This window comes from Podarcis tiliguerta, assembly GCF_965153285.1.
Source record: "Podarcis tiliguerta genome assembly, chromosome: 3".
NCBI classification, from domain to species: Eukaryota; Metazoa; Chordata; class Lepidosauria; order Squamata; family Lacertidae; genus Podarcis; species Podarcis tiliguerta.
In genome coordinates this window covers 116,775,372-116,794,468 of record NC_139536.1, presented here as the reverse complement: position 1 = coordinate 116,794,468, position 19,097 = coordinate 116,775,372, and the positions used below count along the sequence as shown (strand labels likewise).

The 19,097-nt window shown below is 39.9% G+C and overlaps 1 protein-coding gene across 7 annotated transcripts in view; it reads left to right on the top strand.

Moving 5' to 3' along the window:
• The window catches only part of WDPCP (WD repeat containing planar cell polarity effector), a 171,202-nt gene that overhangs the window by 119,251 nt on the left and 32,854 nt on the right, over positions 1-19,097 (top strand). For all 7 annotated transcript variants that reach the window (XM_083435335.1, XM_083435332.1, XM_083435333.1 and 4 more), the window contains exon 14: positions 752-854. In XM_083435335.1, the coding sequence (XP_083291461.1) occupies positions 752-854 (103 nt within the window). The remainder of the gene's footprint in view (positions 1-751; positions 855-19,097) is intronic.

Genomic DNA, 19,097 nt, shown 5'->3' with positions numbered 1-19,097 from the left:
CTGCCCTGCTTCAAAGAGCAGCAAGGGGCTGTTTGAAACCCCTTTTTCAAACAGCTCCACACTGAAACTCCTAAAATGATTGGGGCTTCAAAGGTAAGATCAGCATCACCTGACGTCCTAGTGGCATCAGGTGACTGACAGGTGGGCAGCACCAGCCACCTGTGAAATTTGGCCCACCAAGGTTCCTAATATTTATTTAGCCCAAAAAGTGACTACTGCTTCCTCCCATTTTCAGAGTGGAGAAGGCAAAACCCAGAATGGAGATACTCAGAGATAATATAAGGACAACAGTATGTGAATAAGGAACTAGAACAGAAGGCAAATGAAGTCTGGAGATGGTTGGGGAAGGGCGTCCCATAAAGTGCTGTATTATATTCAGCCACTTGGCAGTTTGGTTTCAATCATCCCTCTAACCAGAGATCTGCCAAGCTTTTGCTTTGCTCTGCCATACAAAATCAGAACCTAAAGTGCCTATTAAAGGTTTGCTTATACTGCCGGGTTGAGAGCTCTATTCTTTCTGGTTAATGGTTAACACCTTATTCATTATTAACTGTGAGGATAGAGCGTGAATAGGATAATAAACCTGCATTTCAAAAGAGTAACACAGAGAAAATTATAAATATAGTCTCATCACTTCCATCTGCATTTCTGATCTAAGCAATAAAGAAGCCTTTTTTCCTTTCAAATTCTCCTTTGTTACTTGTCCAAGATTCATTTTAGATTAATCTTTTATTTTGCTTTATTTCTAAAGGACATCCATTACTTTGCACTAGATAAGGGTGAATTGGCACTAGCTGAAGTGGCAAAGAAGAAAGCTAACGACATTGACACAGAATCAATAACCACTGGAGTTGGTAAGAATTAATGCTGTTTTTAAAAATGGCTTTTTTGTTTTAATCAATACTTGTTCTTGTATCACTGTCATGTTATGCTTGTAGCAGGGTTATTGGTTAATTGGAATTGTTTTTGGGGTGAGAGAACAATGATGGCATCTTCCCTGAACAGAGAAAGGTAATCGTTCAGAAACAGCTTTTAGATACAAAAGTATGAATGATGACATCGTAGAAGCGCCAAAATAAGTTAGGACTCTGTACAAAGCAAGAAGGCACTATTTGCATATTGCAAAAAGGTTACACAAAGTGCCAGATTGTGAAATTCATATTTATTTAAGATCTGGACTTGCTTGCTTTGAACAGGTTTTCACAGAAAACCTGTTCACAGAAAGTGCACTTCATTGAACCAATTAGATTAATTGAGATCTAATTTGCAAATTATCTGGTTCTAAAGCCCTTGTGTTGGTCAGTGGGACATCCGCCTCTAAGCAGAATATAGTATGTAGCCCAGGCACACAAGATTGGACCTATATTGTACTGCAACTCAAGCCCAGCTTTCTATTTTTGTTCTGTATTTTGCCCAAAACACACCTCTGAGTACTTATTTTAGAGACATATGCAAGCTAGTATATATTTTGTATTCTAGGTAACAGTTATTTTTATCTTCCGTCTTTGCTGTCTGCTGTGTGATACTGTGAATGCTATGTTGGTTAAATAGAACAGAAGGCTAGGTTGGAGGGAAATCGTAAAAGATTCCAGACAGAGCTTAGCCAACCGAAGAACAGAGGAAAATAATAGCTTGGCTTTAAATTTATTCTTTTTTTTTCTGCAGTAAATGTAAGGAATTTCCTCAAAAACATTGCTTTTATCCTTTTATAGGACAGAAGAAGAAGGGTGTATGTGAGGTTAAAACAAAAGTGTGTATCTGGATGAGTCAGAATTATTTTGATTGTGACAATTTAGGGGGGGAATGGTAAATGAAGCACATACCAATTTTAGTACTGTATTTACTTGAATCTAATGCTGACCTTTTTTGGCCAAATTACATTGCGAAAATTAAGGTGTACATTAGACTTGATTGCACATTCACATTTGCCAGCAAATCCTTTTTTTGGTTTCAAGGTTCTGAAAATTGAGGTGCGCATTAGATTTGATGGCACATTAAACTCGATGGCACATTATGGCTATATTGCCATATTTATTTAATGCTAATTTAGCATATATGTGTTGTCAAGGCAATGTGTCATTGTTCAGCTCTTTGTGTGCACGCTAATGCTCAATATACAGAAAATTACATGATAACCTTAATTTGTCTCTTTCATCATCTGCCTCATAAAGTGAACTGATAAATGCTACCTGACTCAAAACATTTCTCTTGTACCTGGTTCTCTGGCAACCAGAGTCCAATTGACTCACCTCTCTCCCAGCGCCTACCCAGAAAGCTCCCTGTTATTCTGTTATTACTGCAACCTATTAATAGTTAGCAGAGGGTGAACAAATTTCAGTGATAAGGTTGCAGTTAAAAATATTTATTAATTCAAGATTTCTAGTTTTAGCTACTTATAAAGATATAATTTTCCATGTATCTGAATAAATAAATTAAATATTTTATTCCCAGTAAAAAATAGAAGTGAATTATTTGGGAATCCTGTAGTTTCTCTTAATTTCAGGAAATCAGTGCAATGTTACTTTTACCTGAGAGCTTAGAAAGAGAGAGAAAGGTTCATCTGATTTTCCTGCTAGTGTCTCAATAAAAACCAATATTGTTGAGATTAATTCGATAAAAGCTTTTTAAGAGGCTATGGTCTCTAAGGGCTTTCTATATTTGAAATCCCATGTGAGTGCATCTTGTGGCATTATGAAATCAAAATAACACTTTTAATGCTGGGAAAGTATAATGTCCTGTTCCTCATCCATCCCAGTTCCTGAACAAATTGAAGACAGATGGTCATTGAGTATTACCATAAGTGAAAAGTTCTACATGGCATTTTGTGTGCATTGCAGCTGATAACCCTCCATCCTCACAACAATCCTGTGCCACAAAATGTTACTTCAGTTTCATATATGCAGAATTCATGCTCTGTTTTGATTATTTGGTTGTGAAAGAATTCAGTACCATATCTCCCAAATCAAGACATTGCAGTAATCTCACCTAGAGGTTAGCAGAGCTTAGACAACAGAAGTTAAGCTATCCCTATCCAGATAGGGGTGCAGCTGGGCCACCAGTCAAAGCTGATAGAAGGCACTCAGTGCCATGGGGTCATCTGAGCCTCAAACAACAGCAGTGGATCCAGAGGTACCCGCAAAGTGTGTACCTGCTCCTTCAGAGGGAGTGTAACCCCATCAAGAGCAGGCAGTCTCCCATCCATTTGGTCTAGGGAACCACCCACTAACAGTACCTCCATCTTCTATGGATTGAGCTACAGTTTGTTGGCTCTCATCCAGTCCATTACTGAGGCAAAACAATGGAAAATGACCATCCAATTAGGACTGGGACCACTGCAAAGTGGTGCCACCCACCCCTAACTCACAGGTGCTCCAGAAAGATACCATGGTTGATGGTATCAAAAACTGTTAAGAAGTGGAGGAGAATTAACAAGGACATGAGCAGAGGCTTCAGTTTAGTGTACTACCCAAAATCATCTCAGTCTTGATGGTGTATAAAACTGCACATCTCTGTCTGTTTTTACCAAATGCACTGGAACATCACTTTCCCACAATCAAAGGAAAAGCTGATTGCCAAAGGCAGTCTTCCACATCACCTCTTACAACCCAATTCTATGCATGTTGATTCAGAAGTATTTCCCACTGACTTTCAAGGAACTTACTGTCAGTTAGGTATGCAAAGTACTGTAGTCTGAGTAAGTTCTTCACTCTGCTGGTGAAGAAATGCATCTGTTTAAATCCTCCTTTTACATACATGATTAAATTCCCAAAGGAGCAGATTCCCTCCCACCATCCACCAGATCATGGAGATTGAAGGAGAATGGAGAGGCACCAGTTTATTCTCTGCTTTCCCCTAATTTCAGAGAGGATATCACACATCAAGTCATCCTTGGAGCAGCTGTATAGAAGTAGCAGTCTGTTCCTCAGTCTGGCAGCAGATGCTCTCGGAAAGATAATGGTTGCACTGACATGAGCAGGTGCTGCTGCTGCTTCACAAATTATTCAATTGTGGCTTCTCTTCCTCCTCTATATATCAAAGGAGGGGTACTATTTAAAAGAAAAACTTAACAACAGAATTGTTATTGGTAGAAATTCAAAGCAAAAAATAAAAACAGATTACTAGCGCTGTGCTACACAGACCAAATCTCAAATGGCAGCAAAGAGGAAACATTGTCTGCTCCAGCAAATCTTTTTCCCATGACTGAGACTTATTCAGGAAACATCCTGAACTAGGATGCTACATGTCCTATTCCTCTCACACAATCACACTGCAGCACAAATAGTAGAACATGTAGCTATTTCCACTTCAAGATAATAAATCAAGCTACCAGAGGAACTGCTGCAAATGGAAACTAGCCATAAGAATTGCCATAATTAATAAAGGTTTGTGGCAGTGAGCAACTCACCCATTAAGACGTTACTGCATTATGAAGACCCAGTGAAAAACCTATCTAATAAATGTCAGAAAGTTTCCCAGGGCCAGCTTTCAACAAATTGCATTAGGTCACAGCAAGATGAATTTATTTTAACCTTCAAAACAATTGCTTTCACCCCCAAGGGATTCATGTTGTGACAAGACAGCCCGATAAATGCTATATGGTTCAAAGGGAAACTATGAAGCCCCATCCCTTTAAAAAGAAATTTACTTATAAATTTTGGTGGCTTTGAGCTTTTTTTTAAATGACACGGCAATTTTATAGTTCAGAAAAACCCTACATGGCTGGTTTGCTCAATGGCCCATTAGTTAACATAAACAATATTTAAGCTTATTTTCCTAGTGGGGGGGGGGGCGTGAGTTGTAAATTATAGTTAAGTATATGGAACCACCAAGTATATGAGTAAAGCTTGAAATCTTAAAACTATTTCATGTGTCACTTATTGACATATAGCCAAAGTTCATTAAATCTATTTTTGACTGCCCAAGCATAAAGGCTTTTAAAACAAAACTATGAGTTGGTTTCTCACAGAAGCTTGATGAACAGGGCACAAAATTCCAGAATATTCAGAAAATAGTCTCTAGACTTCTGTGAGACTACCACATAAGTTTGCCAGTAGTGTCTTCTTACATACATGAAGACAGCTTATTAAATTGTTCTCAACTAACTCCACTGACTTAGTTATGGAGGGAAGTTCAGACTTGAGATAAAGACTGAACTTCCCTCCATAATTTATGGTTCATTATGGGTGTGATTTCATCCATTTTCTCTGTGACTTGTACCGGTACCGATTACCACCTTCATTCAAGCCTCAAAAGTACTAGGACCAGGATAAATAATGACACATGGGTATAATTTCTTTCTGGGCTGGTCCCTAAAGTGGTTTGGGTTTAAAGTAAGGCAAATTACATATGCTTCCTTCACTCATTCATAATCATAGAATCATAGAGTTGGAAGAGACCACAAGGGCCATCGAGTCCAACCCCCTGTCAAGCAGGAAACACCATCAGAGCACTCCTGACATATGGTTGTCAAGCCTCTGCTTAAAGTACCCTGCATGGCAAATAAACACATGGACATTCGCCACATGTTCTAGGAGATAGAAATTTTGTTTGTGGTTAAATATCTCAGTGCGTTTTGACTAATATTTCAGAGGTATTAGAAAAAATATTGCAACAATAAAAATATTTGTCATGTCACAGCACAGTCTTATGGTAAAAATTTCACTTCAGTCTCACAAAAGATGCAGAGGCAGTTTTAACTAATCAGAATGGTTTTTATTTTTCTGTTATTTGATGTTTCTGAGATTGTAGGTCCTTTATAGAGCTTGTTTAAACCATACGTATGACTTCCAGACATTCTTTCTTGTAAAGTTATTTTGTATATGTGTGTGTTACCCTTTTACTTTTTCTCTACTTTACCACTTCTGTCAGAGGTCAGAGATTTCACACACAGTTTTCTGAACGGAAGCAATCCATTTAAGGAAGCAGCCCCAACTTTCAAGTTAAAAATCATTTATATAATAATAATGATATGCTGATATTAATTTTTTAAACGCTTGGGCTAAAAAATTGAAAGTAAAAATTGAAAGTAAAAAGTACCTCAGATGAAAAGGTATTGTGTGCTACACTCATTTCAAGCTATTGGCATTGAATCAGGACATGGTTACATATAGTAAGAGAAATATAACAAAATAACCATCCCTTTAAACTTCTTAAAATATATCTCCCATGCTTCATATTTTTGTGCTTCAGACTAGGTCTGACCATAGAACACAACAACATTAAATTCCACCACCTCTGCTTGCCTTTACTATGTCATGTCATCAGCTTTTATCTATACATTCCACTGCTAGGCAGCTTAAGCCCCTAATAATTATAAGTACATCAAAGGAAGCTGGTCTGCTTAGCTCCAGAGAGCCTACATTAGGCAGTACATACAGTACTATACCTTGAAAGTTAGAATCATACCACTATTTACTCCCCCCACCTTCTGTATCATAACACTGCCTACAGTAGAATCCCATTTAAATACTCTGAATCAAGCTACACCCAGAGTATTTCCATACTAGGTGTTTTAATGAGGTGTTTTAAGTTAGATTACTAAGTTAGATTACTGCAACCTGTTTTATATAGAGCTGCTTCCGAAGACAATTCAGAAATTTCACCTGGGCAAGACGGAGCATATTACATATATAAGAATCTCCCCTAGAGAGCTTACCCAAGGGTTACATTTGAGTCCTTGCGCTTCTCTAGCTTCTGTGAATAGAATATTTGGCATATTACACCAATCCTGGCCTGACTGCACTGGCTACCAATCAGCTTCCAGGCCCAATTCAGAGTCCCAGTTTTGACAGCAATACCTCAAGGACCGCCTATCCCATATAAACCAATCTAGACTGCAATCATCATCGGAGGCCCTTCTTGGTGTGCCTTTTCCACAAGAGGCCCGGCGGGGGGAAACACAAGAAAGGGCCTTTCTGCAGTGGCTCCCATTTGTCGAACACTCGACTGGTGCCTTCATTATACATCTTCAGGTGCCAGGCAAAAATGTGACTCTTCCACTAGACCTTTGGCTGATTAATATTCTATGACCTTTTAAATGTGTTTTCACTATTTATTTTGTGCTTTTATCTTGTATTTTTATCTTGTGAACTATCCTGATATCTTCGGATGAAGGGTGGTATTAAAGTTATGTAGCCTACAGCAGGAGAATGACAAATGTCCAGTCCTAAGAGTCCTCAGTCTGGAAGCAGGCACACACCCATCATGCTGACTACACTTGCCATATTCAGAGAGGGAGCAAGAGATGGGTCATATAACGGGAGACATTGTGGTGGCAGCCACACACATCCATATTTTAATGTTTGGGTGTCCACAACCACCATGTCTTAATTTGTATTCTCTTGGCTATATATCTGCCAAAATAAACATCCAGGTACTGATCAGTGCAGACCCCAATAAGGCATAAATACTACCAATAGAAAAAACCTGTAAAACAATGTTCTGATTAGCAACAGACACCTGCGACAGCATAATCCCACTAGGAACATGAATCATCTCCGCAGGTAGATGTGTCATTACCAGTGCTGGCTCAAGCCAATAACAAAATGCTTCCTCAAACAGTTCTTCGCCTTCTGCTGTATCCTTTTAAAGAGTTGCCCACAGAGTGATTTTTTGGCTATTTGTGATAAAGCCAGAGTCAGGACAAAAACAAAAAATGTTTTGTCATTATTGGCAACATAATGTTCCCTTAGTGTACATTTTACAGCAAGAACAACACGATTTTTAAAGTCTCTTACATTAAGGATAGTATGTAAATATTTATTACTATTATGTTTCACTTGTGAGAGAAATGGGGCTTGCTCACAAGCGTGTGGAAAATTTCAGCCATAGGTTATCTGATCCTCTGTATTGTCACTCCTGAGTGCATTCATTTAGATAGAATTTGGCAAAAACATGTACTTGTTAGCAGCTGGTATGCACATTAAGTTTATAACCTTTCTTCTGTTTACTCTGTGAGATGTAATGCGATGTGACAGGGTGTAACACATCAGAGCCATGGTGTGTCAGCTGAGGAATTTCAAAAGGAGCTGTTTTTCTAGGTTTGAAAATAGGTGAAGTCTTAAACAGAATGCTCTTCCAGAATATTAATTGTTATATCCCCACCAAATGTTTCAGGCATAATATTCATCAACTGCTTATAAACATTATAAATGTCCTGAGGTTGATTATAAACATCCTGAGGTGGATATCTAGACTTAACAACAACAACAGCTTAGCAAACAGGTTGACTGTGCAAACAGGTTAACAGACCATAGCAAACAGGTTAACTGTCCATAGACTTCTATGGACATCTATTTTTTAATTAGTTTTTATTGGGTATTTTTGTGTTACAAAGCAAACAGATAAACAGGGAACAGTACACCTATTGTCTCCACTTGCAATTCATAGTCTTCTTCACAGTTCATTTATGTTTGGAGAGAGACACTTTTGCCATAGACATCTTACAGTTGGGGGAAAGGGGAGGGTAGAAGAGAGATGGGGGTATTGTTCTTTTGTTGTATGCCTATGGCTAACCTGACCCAACAAACTAGCTCACGTCCCTCACACAAATAAGCCACACCACAATCAATTGAACACAACCAGCCAAGCTTGGGAATCCCTAACCTCTCGCAATATCAATAAAAATATGGACTTCTATTAAGTTCTATTGAGTTCAATAGGATTTACTTCCAGGTAAGTGTGTACAGGATTGCAGCTTAAGAAAATTGGGGGCGGGGATTTTTAAGCATTTGTAGAAATGGCCTCTAGTGAAGATGCTGGGCTGTCAATCTACTTGTGCACAGGGGTTTACAGGCCTAATTTCTTGTCCCTATACCCAGCTAATATTGTTTGATGAGGGTAGTAACCTGGAGTTCAACTTCTCCCAGGGAGGTCAGATGGAAGAAGTGGACCCAGAGCACCTCCAGTAGTTGGCACTAGTTCTCTGATTCTACTGAACTTATGGGGGGGGGGATCACCTTTCAGATTCCAGCGGCAGATCAAGAACTAACCCCAGAGGACAGGTGAATTTGAAGAATGTTAGACTTGTAGGAACTAGGCAGAAACAAGAGTGTTTCAGACACTTTGTATGAACACAGACAGAAAAGAAAGAAGAGGAAAGAGAAAATTCTCTTAATATTCTGTACACAGAAGCTAGAGAAGTGCAAGGACTCAAATGTAACTCTTGGGTCAGCACTCTAGGGGAGATTCTTATATTAAATTGAAGCTCAAGCCCCACACCCAGAGAACTTGGGACTCCAATTTAGATGTTTACGTAGCAGCCTTCTCATAATACGCATGCACTCCTAAGGTATGTGCAAGCCATTATATTTATTCAGCTAAGAACAGTGGATCAAGAAGAGAATAACAATAAAAGGAGCAGTATGCGAATAAACTTTAGTCTAAGATGTTCCACCTTCTCCCAAGGTCCAGCTATGCCAAATGAAGTCTGTGCCTTTAGGCCATACAGTCAGTTTGAGAATGCAACCGATGGTTCTTCTAGATCCAGAAATTGAGAATGGCACAATAAGGAACTCCAACCAGCAATGGGAGCATGTTGCAAAAGGAATCTCCAACAGATGGCAGTAGAAGATGGTATCTGCGGCTCTAAAGCATCAAGCCAATAGGAATTACTAAAAAAAGTCAATAGCTCTTAGCTTCCTCTCCTAGGTGGATTTCAGCCACTAGTGTCTCTGCCCATGAAGTTTAGCAATCTCCTAATTGAAACATTCTACAGGAATCAGTTCAGCTCTTCCATCTTCTTTCCTCCACAAAGAGCCACCCATTTCCTTAACTGTTCTGTGACTGCTGCTCTCCAGAGACCACTAATGGTCAGGGCAAACCAGCACTCTTGCTGAATGACAAGGAGCTAGCTGACAACGAAGCACAAGTGTCCCAGGCACCCTTCTGCTTGTTAATTTATAGTTATATAATAAAACGTAGAGTGCCGCTCTCTCCAACATGCAAATGACTGTGGCATGCTGGGTTTGGAGACTCTGCATGTCTTGCTTCCACCACTTGGTGGACTATCTCCCTTTTTTGCTTCATCCCTTCACAAACAAGAGCTTCCAAGATCCGTAAGTAATTTTGGAAAAATAAGAAAGCAAAGTCAGTCCTTTTCCTTGGCAAAGTATTGGCCCAACTTTGAACACACTCTATCATGGAACCTAATAATTATCAGAACCTAAAGAATCTCATGGCATTTTTGGCAAGGGTGGGACCCAAAAAGGTTAAGGTGCTTCCCCTTATCCTGGCCTTGAAGAAAGTGGTACTGGCAGCAGGTGGTGGCCAAGTTCTCTGCCTTGATTAACTAAGCTGAAAACAAGCTGTATACATTTTCTCGGGTTGAATTGGGATGTTATCTTCAAGATCAATGCTGTGTCCATTTCTAACCATAAGACAAAAGCTACTGGTGGCTGCCTTTTGCAACCTTGGCAACCTCATCCCTGTATCCAGCAGATTATCTTTACAGCCATGCTGTCATGAGCTGTGATTGGCTGTGCTCATGAAACAAGCTAATGGACCATTCAATTTAGAAAAGAAAATGTGATTACAATATTCTTATTTGTATGCGGCCTAATTTTCTTTAGTCTTCATTTTTATGAAAATAATTGTATCCTGACTTATCTATTGCTCTCTGTTTAATTAAATGGTTCTCACAGCAAACTCCTATAAATAGCTATTCAGAAGTAAGTCATATTAAGCTTAATGGAACCTACTCCAGGTAAATGCTTTTAGCAGATGTAGGGAACCCCTCACTCTTCTGATGTTGAACTACAACTCCCATCAGCCCCAGTCAGCATGGCCAGTGGACAGATGTGACGGGAGTTATAGTTCAGCAACATCAGAAAGGCCACATGTTTCCCACATCTGGTGTAACAGGATTGCAGCCTCAGCAGCATACATTTTATGAAGTCATTCTGTGCTGTGTGACAGAGAAGGGAAATGCCTTTTTTAAGAAGGTTGTGTGTCACCCACAGTTTTCAAAAGCACTTGTCATGTAATGTGTGTGTGTATGTGTATGTGTGTGTATTCAGTCCCATTAATAGGTAACAATTTTAATTGATCAAAATGTTTTCAATAAATTAACTGATTAATCAATTTACTGTGATAGCCATAGTCGTAAGAGGAGCATGCTTCTGAGCAAATAAAGGGTTTTATTTCCCTCATCACTGAGAAAGTACACATCAGGAAACAAAGGAAGGTTTGGGCTCTCACATTCTCTCTTATATGAAGAACTTGAAAGAATGGATACACCAGAGTGTCAGGAAGATAAATTTAAGTTGTTCTGTGATGCATGGGTATCTGTCCAATCATAATAAAGGTTAAATGTCTTCTACATTGGTTCTATCAATTGTTCTGTGGACATTGCAACTGCATGGTACAAATGTCACTCAACACAATTCTAGCATATCTTTCACCACTGTCTAAATAAATGTTCAACAAGAGAGACACAGCATTTAAAAGTATGAAGACATACCCTTTACACTTTTGAAGTTAGTGTCTTATTGTTTGCTTAAACTTTCAATATGATTGTTATCAGGTTGAAGTTTGTATATTTTTCTTCTTTTGTCAATTATTTTTATTGATTTTCCTAATTATTACAAATTGTTACCAAATAGATCTCAGTGAATCTCTAGTTGACATCACTCCATCATTCCAATAATATTTTCCATAAGCTGCCCCTTTACAACCCTGCAAACAGCAAATAGATCAAATAAACCTCAGTGTATATATTTAATTACAGCATGTGTGATCTTTCAGTAAGTTCTTATTTCCAGATTTTGGGGTTGTTTTCCCTACTTGAAACTTCTCACATGTTCAAATCAAAGTTCTTTCCCTGATTAGTTGATTTATGCTCACATTACCCAAGGTCACATTTCTTCATACTGATAGTAGAGTCAAGCAATACATAGTGTAAATTTCGCTCACAGTTTGCAGATGACAGTTTGCAGAAAAAGCATTCTAGAAGCAACTGAAGCAACCCAGCCATTAAAATGCAACACTGCAATGCATTATAAATGTATCTTTTTTCCAGTGCAAACAAATGCACCTATTGTGATAAGTATTTCTCCATAATTCAACCTCTTCATGGCTTGTATATTTTTCATTTCAGTAATGATTTCTGTGACCAAATATTAATTAAGTTTGCAGTACAAATAAAAACAATGCACTAGTTTAAAAAATACCATACATGGGATAGGACTGCAGTCACTGTATGGAAGCATTTTCCAATCTTTCAATATATACTGATTGATCTTTTGTCCATCCAAATTGCATGTGCATCAGAATCATGTGTGCATACCACCTTTTTAGATATGTCTCCTTTATACCGGTAATATCTTCCAGTCCTGGACCATCAGACCATTTTTTAAATACAGGCACACACACCCCATTCACATCAGGGTTACATTCCGACGCACCACATATATTTGAAACACATTGGAAAAGCTTGCAAACATCCCGTTCCGCCCCCATTCTGCCCTTTTATTGACGTTTCACTGACATCTTTATAACGTTTCCATGTCCCTTCTGGGTTCAGTGTGATGCATGTATACATGGTCACGTACATATTGAACACACATAAATGGGGGGCTGCCGTACTTAGAGTGTTTTGGTTTTTTATAATATTCATTTGAAAACACTGCACTGAAAATTGCCAGTGCATACATGTTGTCTCTTAAATGCATGTTTCTGGCTCTTGTGGAGCAAAGTGCTCAAATTACAAGCAGTCTGGAGGAAGCATGATCTTATACTTTGTGCCATGCCTTGGCTTAGCTGCTGTAGGCAAAAATAAAGGTAAAGGTAAAGGTACCCCTGCCCGTACGGGCCAGTCTTGACAGACTTTAGGGTTGTGCGCCCATCTCACTCAAGAGGCCAAGGGCCAGCGCTGTCCGAAGACACTTCCGGGTCACGTGGCCAGCGTGACATCGCTGCTCTGGCGAGCCAGAGCCGCACACGGAAACGCCGTTTACCTTCCTGCTAGTAAGCGGTCCCTATTTATCTACTTGCACCTGGAGGTGCTTTCGAACTGCTAGGTTGGCAGGCGCTGGGACTGAACAGCGGGAGCGCACCCCGCCGCGGGGATTCGAACCGCCGACCTTTCGATCGGCAAGCCCTAGGCACTGAGGCTTTTACCCACAGCGCCACCCGCGTCCCATAGGCAAAAATGGGGGAAGACAATTTGGAAGAGAAGCTAGTATGTTTCATTAAGTCTTTCCCCTCATAATTCAAGCACTGCTGTAGATTGTAGGAAATGCACTAGTCTGCTTAATTTGGGGAAATACATTCAGTGAAATTCTCTGACTAGAAGAGATACCACGAGTGTATTTGAGGAACTGCCAGGGAATATCAAGTTAGCAGAAATGTGTTCAGTCACACACTCTTCATGTAGTAGCAAAGATTATTTCACTTTTCCTATGTAGTGAAAGATACTCTAAGGCCACTGTTCTGTGCCCCCTTACATAGAACAAGCACCACTGAACTCAAAGGGGCTTACTCCTGAGTAGAGGACAGGGCTATAAGTCCTTTATTCTGTGAACACTTGCCTGTGGATAAGCCCCAAAGAATACATTGCAACAAACTTAAGAGAAAGCACACTGTAAGCCTGTTCGTCTTAGCTCTTGTTGCTCACCTCATTTTTTCCCATTTTTCTGTATTCTTCTTCTTTTTGTTATTTTACTACATAGGAAGAAAAAAATATCCATTTTCTGTCATTTCTTCAAATACTTGTACCTATCTCTCACTTCAGCGTTTGCTTTGGTTTAATGTTTTATTTCAGTTTTTCTCCATATAATTTCTCTGCTATACTATTTTTATATTTATAGCTGTTGTCTTAAGTTCCTCAAATATTTTTCTTATATTTAGAAACTTAAATTGTAGATTTAAGCACTGAGTTGAGTGATACTGATTTGTTACCTCCCTTAATGCCTAAATTTCTAATCTTAAATTTATCTGGGGGTAAGTTGCTATTTAATTCAGTGGGACAATCTTTAGAGATGCATAGGATTGCACTGAAAATATGCTTTGGAAATTATTCTGCTTGTGCATCTGAAACTATTTTCACATTATATGATAACAAGAAATTAGGATTTAATTTTATGCTTTAGTTCTAACTGATACTCCTTTTTGATAATGAAACCTGATTGCTTTATTAAAATGCTATTAAAAATTCATTCTCTGATTAAATTGGTATTTTTCAAAAAAAAATGTCATCAGGAAGCAGTAAAGCTCAGTAAAAGTGTAAACATTTCCATATTCATTTTAAAGGCCTTTGGCACTAGGCCTATAGAAAGTGATGTTAGGTATTGACTTGTCAGTGCAACAAAGCATTTAGACAGAGATGGGCCGTAAGTGCATATCAGAAAACCTGTTTCAGTGTGTTTAATAGCCACACCCTCCTTGTAAATTATAAACTGTCAGTCACGGTTATTGAGAGGTGTTTAAAGCAAGTCACGTTCTCATACTCCAAACTCTTTTATGTCCAATGCCTTAAAGGTATGTTTTGAAAGGGCATCTGTGTTGTCTTCCCTAATGTAGCATTTTTCTGGGTAACACTGAAGTGCAAGTCCTGCTTTGTTTAATGTGTACATTATCCAGTAAAACACAGTAGACACCATAAGGGTGGGCAAAATGTGCATGAATACTTATTTAAAATCACATTATCCACTTCTTAAAATTTACCATTTTGTACATTGGCTGCACGCATAAAGCTGGCTTCCTTAAAACCATGGATCGTAAGTCAGGAGCCAGGATCAGAAAACATAGCGCCTCCCTTGTTGGTGCCTTCAGAGTACTGATGCTAATCACCTTCACTTGTTATCACTTCAGACCATGTTTTCTGCTTTCCAAAGGAATCATGGAATCATTAACCATAACCAGCATCAATAAATATGCAACTCTGAATCACAGTTAATGCCAATGTGGACAGGCAAGGCAAACATTTTCTAGAGAAGGAGCCTGCATCTCTAAGATTGGCTCCTGATTTGAAAACCAAGATTTTCAGGAATCATGTTATTATACCTGTGTCCTCTCCTTTCAACACATTTTTCTCTGTACTTACTAAGAACTGGCCCACCATCCATAGTTGACATGGTCAGGCACATAGGTAAAGGTTACCCTGACCGTTAGGTCCAGTTGCGGACAACTCTGGGGTTGCGCGCTCATCTCGCTCTATAGGCCGAGGGAGCTGGCGTTTATCCATAGACAGCATGACTAAGCCGCTTCTGGCGAACCAGAGCAGCGCATGGAAACGCCGTTTGCCTTCCTGCCTATTTATCTACTTGCACTTGACGTGCTTGTGAACTGCTAGGTTGGCAGGAGCTGGGACCAAGCAATGGGAGCTCACCCCGTCACGGGGATTCGAACTGCCAGCCTTCTGATCGGCAAACCGTAGGCTCTGTGGTTTAGACCACAGTGCCACCCGTGTCCCATGGTCAGGCACATACCAGTGTTTTAATAGGGTGACAGAGGAATTGGGAAATGTACAATTGCCATCTTTGTTTGCATGCTAAAATTACTTTAGAAGGCTAAATATCACAGGTGGTGGAGACATCAAGGATGAGGAAGCAGAGGTCTTGGATTCAGCAATGAGATTCTCAATTACTTTAGTGAGGTTCAGTGGTGTGCAAAGGACCAGAGCACAGGGATTAAAAAAGAAGTTGTAGGAGAGACTGTTGAGAGTGGAAAAATTGGCATGTCCTAGGAGTTTGGAAGAAACAACTAGATGGGAAATTGAGCAATAATTAGGGACAGGGGATCAGTAAAAAAAAATTTATTTTTATTTTTTTAGAATGGGGGAAAGGAGCCAGAGCAGAGTGATTGTGTGACTAAAAGGAAGAATAGTTGTGCAGGAAATGGTAACCAGGAGCTGGGAGGGGACAGGATCAAGAGGCATAGGGTTTGGAATAACTGACTATCAAGTGAAATGAGGGAAAGAGGAAAGCATTGGCAGAGGAGACTGGAGAAGCTGGAGGGAGAAGTAGGGGAGGGATTTAGAGAAATCAGAAAGTATGGATTCTGTTTTATCACTGAAGCAAAAGGCAAAGTCATGAGTGGACAGTGAGAACAGAAGTAGTGGGGCAGACCTTGGAGGGCATCAAAGGCAGGAATGATGCGACAGACATTCTTGGAATAGATCAGTGGAAATGGGATTTACTTAGCAAGGCAGATGGCAGAAGATAAAGTGGAAAGAGTGACTTTATAATGGATAAAATCACCCAACTCTTTGGTCTCTTGCCTCCAGAGCCACGTGAGAGTATATACAGAAAATCAAATGGCGGAAATAGCACATTACTCTCTCTTGATGCCAAAATTCTTTTGATAGAATTGATTCCTTGTTTATGACACGCCTGCTAAACAAATTGAAATATTGGAACTAAGTTCTTGCACCTCATTAAGCAACTATACTCCAAATCAAAGGCAATCGCTTCAATCAATAGCTTTGATGCTCAGGCTATGGATGTGTCAAGGGGCACCCGACAGGGCTGCCCTCTGTTGCCCTTGTTGTTTGCATTGGTCATAGAGGTATTAGCCATCCAACTGCGCAACAACACTTCTATAGAGGGGGTAACATGAGGAATGTCATATACAAAGTGAATATGTTTGCAGATGACACCCTCTTATTTTTGGGAAATTCAGTAACAGCCCTCGAGTCACTTAAGCAGCAGTTAGAAAGGTACCACAGGGTAGCAGGAGTGCAAATCAACTCTTTAGGTGACACTACAAGGGACTGGTTACTAGTTAACTCTCCATTTGCTATAGCGCATGGACTCTGCTAACCCAGAAATATTACCTCAGGTTAAGAACTTTGCTTCAGGATGAGAATAGAAATCGTGCTCCAGCAGCGCGGCAGCAGCAGGAGGCCCCATTAGCTAAAGTGGTGCTTCAGGTTAAGAACAGTTTCAGGTTAAGAACGGACCTCCGGAACGAATTAAGAACTTAATCAGAGGTACCACTGTACTTAGGTATTAACATCACTGCAACTGGGACGTAGAAGCTATAGAGGACTGAATAAAGACATTCAAAAAGAACTTAGGAAATGGAAATATATCAGTTTTAGCTGGCTCGGGCGAATAACCATGGTTCTATTTTTTCAGGTTTTGCCTATTCCCATCCCTCCTCTTCAGATAAAGACATAGCAGAACAAAATCAATGTGTATTTGTGTCAGGGAGCAAAAAATCTAGGATATGCAACAAAACTCTCTATGGAAATAGAACAAAAGGAGGGATGGGAATGCCTAACTTAATGTTATACTGTGCTCCTTTTCAAATCAAATCCTTGATCCCATTGCTCAGGGGAAGAACAGAGGATTCTTGGGTCCAACTCAAGACAGTCCCTCAAAAGGCCACCCTTTCTTACCTTTGCCCTTGAAAGAGGTAAGGGACATAGACATTCCATTTACTAGGTCAGTACTGATGGTGTGGAGAACATAGAGCAAAATGCCCTGACCCTTCACCACTTGTCCCATTCCCGGATCATCCAGCTTTCAAACACACAGATAAATATCGACCGTTCAAGGAGTGGGAGGGCGTAGGCATTTACACAATCCATGACCTGCTTCCCAGAGGAACTGCAAGGTAAATTAAAAGGCACTCATACTACCTCAGGCTCATTCTTTTGCATGTCATTTGGAGCACAGGGGAGTGGGCCTACAAACATTTACCTTTGGATCCTTATGCAGTAGACCAGCATATGATTGAAAGGTGCTGCTTCCCAAATATACAGCAATTTATTAGATCAAGAAGTGGGGAGTGCTAGAGGCTTTCAAATTATATGGAAATCAGATTTACGCCACCCAATTGAAGATCACAAATGGGAGGGTATCTGGACCACTCCCCTGCTCAAAACCATCTCTGCTCACCCACAAGAGGCCTCACTGAAGGTCATCCTCCGATGGCACCGGACACCAGTCAAGTTGGCAAAAATCAATCTCCCCTTTTCCCCTTTATGTTGGAAGGCTGTGGAAAGCTTGGTTCATTTATTCATGATTGTGTGGGAATGCCCTTATGTTCAAAACTTTTGGAAGAGAGTATTCTCCATTATATCCACAATTACAGGCCAACCCCTTTCTCCACCTCCTGCCTTCGTCCGACTATCTTTGGACACCCTGCACCACAGCGAACTAGCAGGCTTCTTACGGATGATTAGCAAGAGCTCAGCAATGGAAGAACCAGGCTGAAATACCCCTGAACATATGGGGAAATACAGCAATGTCTGAGCGTCTCACCAGACATAGGAGGCCAATTAAAGGCATGACAAATAGAGACACCTTCCAAGAAACGTGGACCCCTTTTTTTAACTATTAATGACCAAAATCAATATATTGTACCAACTGCTCAATATTCTCAGTGGAGGGGTTGTATTAAGTAATATGGTTGAATGTTGGATAAGTGTTTTGTTTTTTTAAAACCAATACAAAAACACTTACATTTAATTGCAGAAATATACTGGGACTGGGAATTAGATGAGTGGATATTTTGTTGGAAGATTGGGACAGATGAATTATTGTGAAGACAGTGATGATTTTAAGTTGGAGAGGGGACAGTTCTTCCAAGAAAGCCATTTAATCAACCGGCTGCAAATTACAGGAGGAGTTAGAAGCAGAGAAAGTGGACTGTTAAAAGAAATTAGGTGATGGTCAGAGGAAATTCCATAGCAGAGGTCACAGAGCAGACAAGATCAAGAGAGTGCTCAAACCTGTGTGTGAGGGAGTCAGTCCAAAAGTGAAGATAGATTGAGAAGGTTAAAGAGAGGAGATGGGAACCAGCTGGGTCAGAGGGATTATCAATATGAATGTTGAAATCACCAAGAAGTAAAGCAGAGAAGAAAATGAGGCAGGATCAAATCTGAAGATGGAGAGGAAGCAAAGTCAATGATATAAGAGATAAATAGACAAAGAGAGTGGATAGGCTGGAAATCAAAAAAGCAAATGAAGTAGTTAGAGAGTTAGATGCCATAACACACCATTCATCAGGCCTCAAATAGACAGTGTCTTTCGGTTTCACCCTGGGCTGGCTGGCAGACTGGTTGTGTGCTAATGGTTCTGAGCTGGCCCCACCTCTTAGTTTAGTTGAGAAATAACGCTCAGTTGCTGGAGGGAGCAGCAAAAACAAAACAA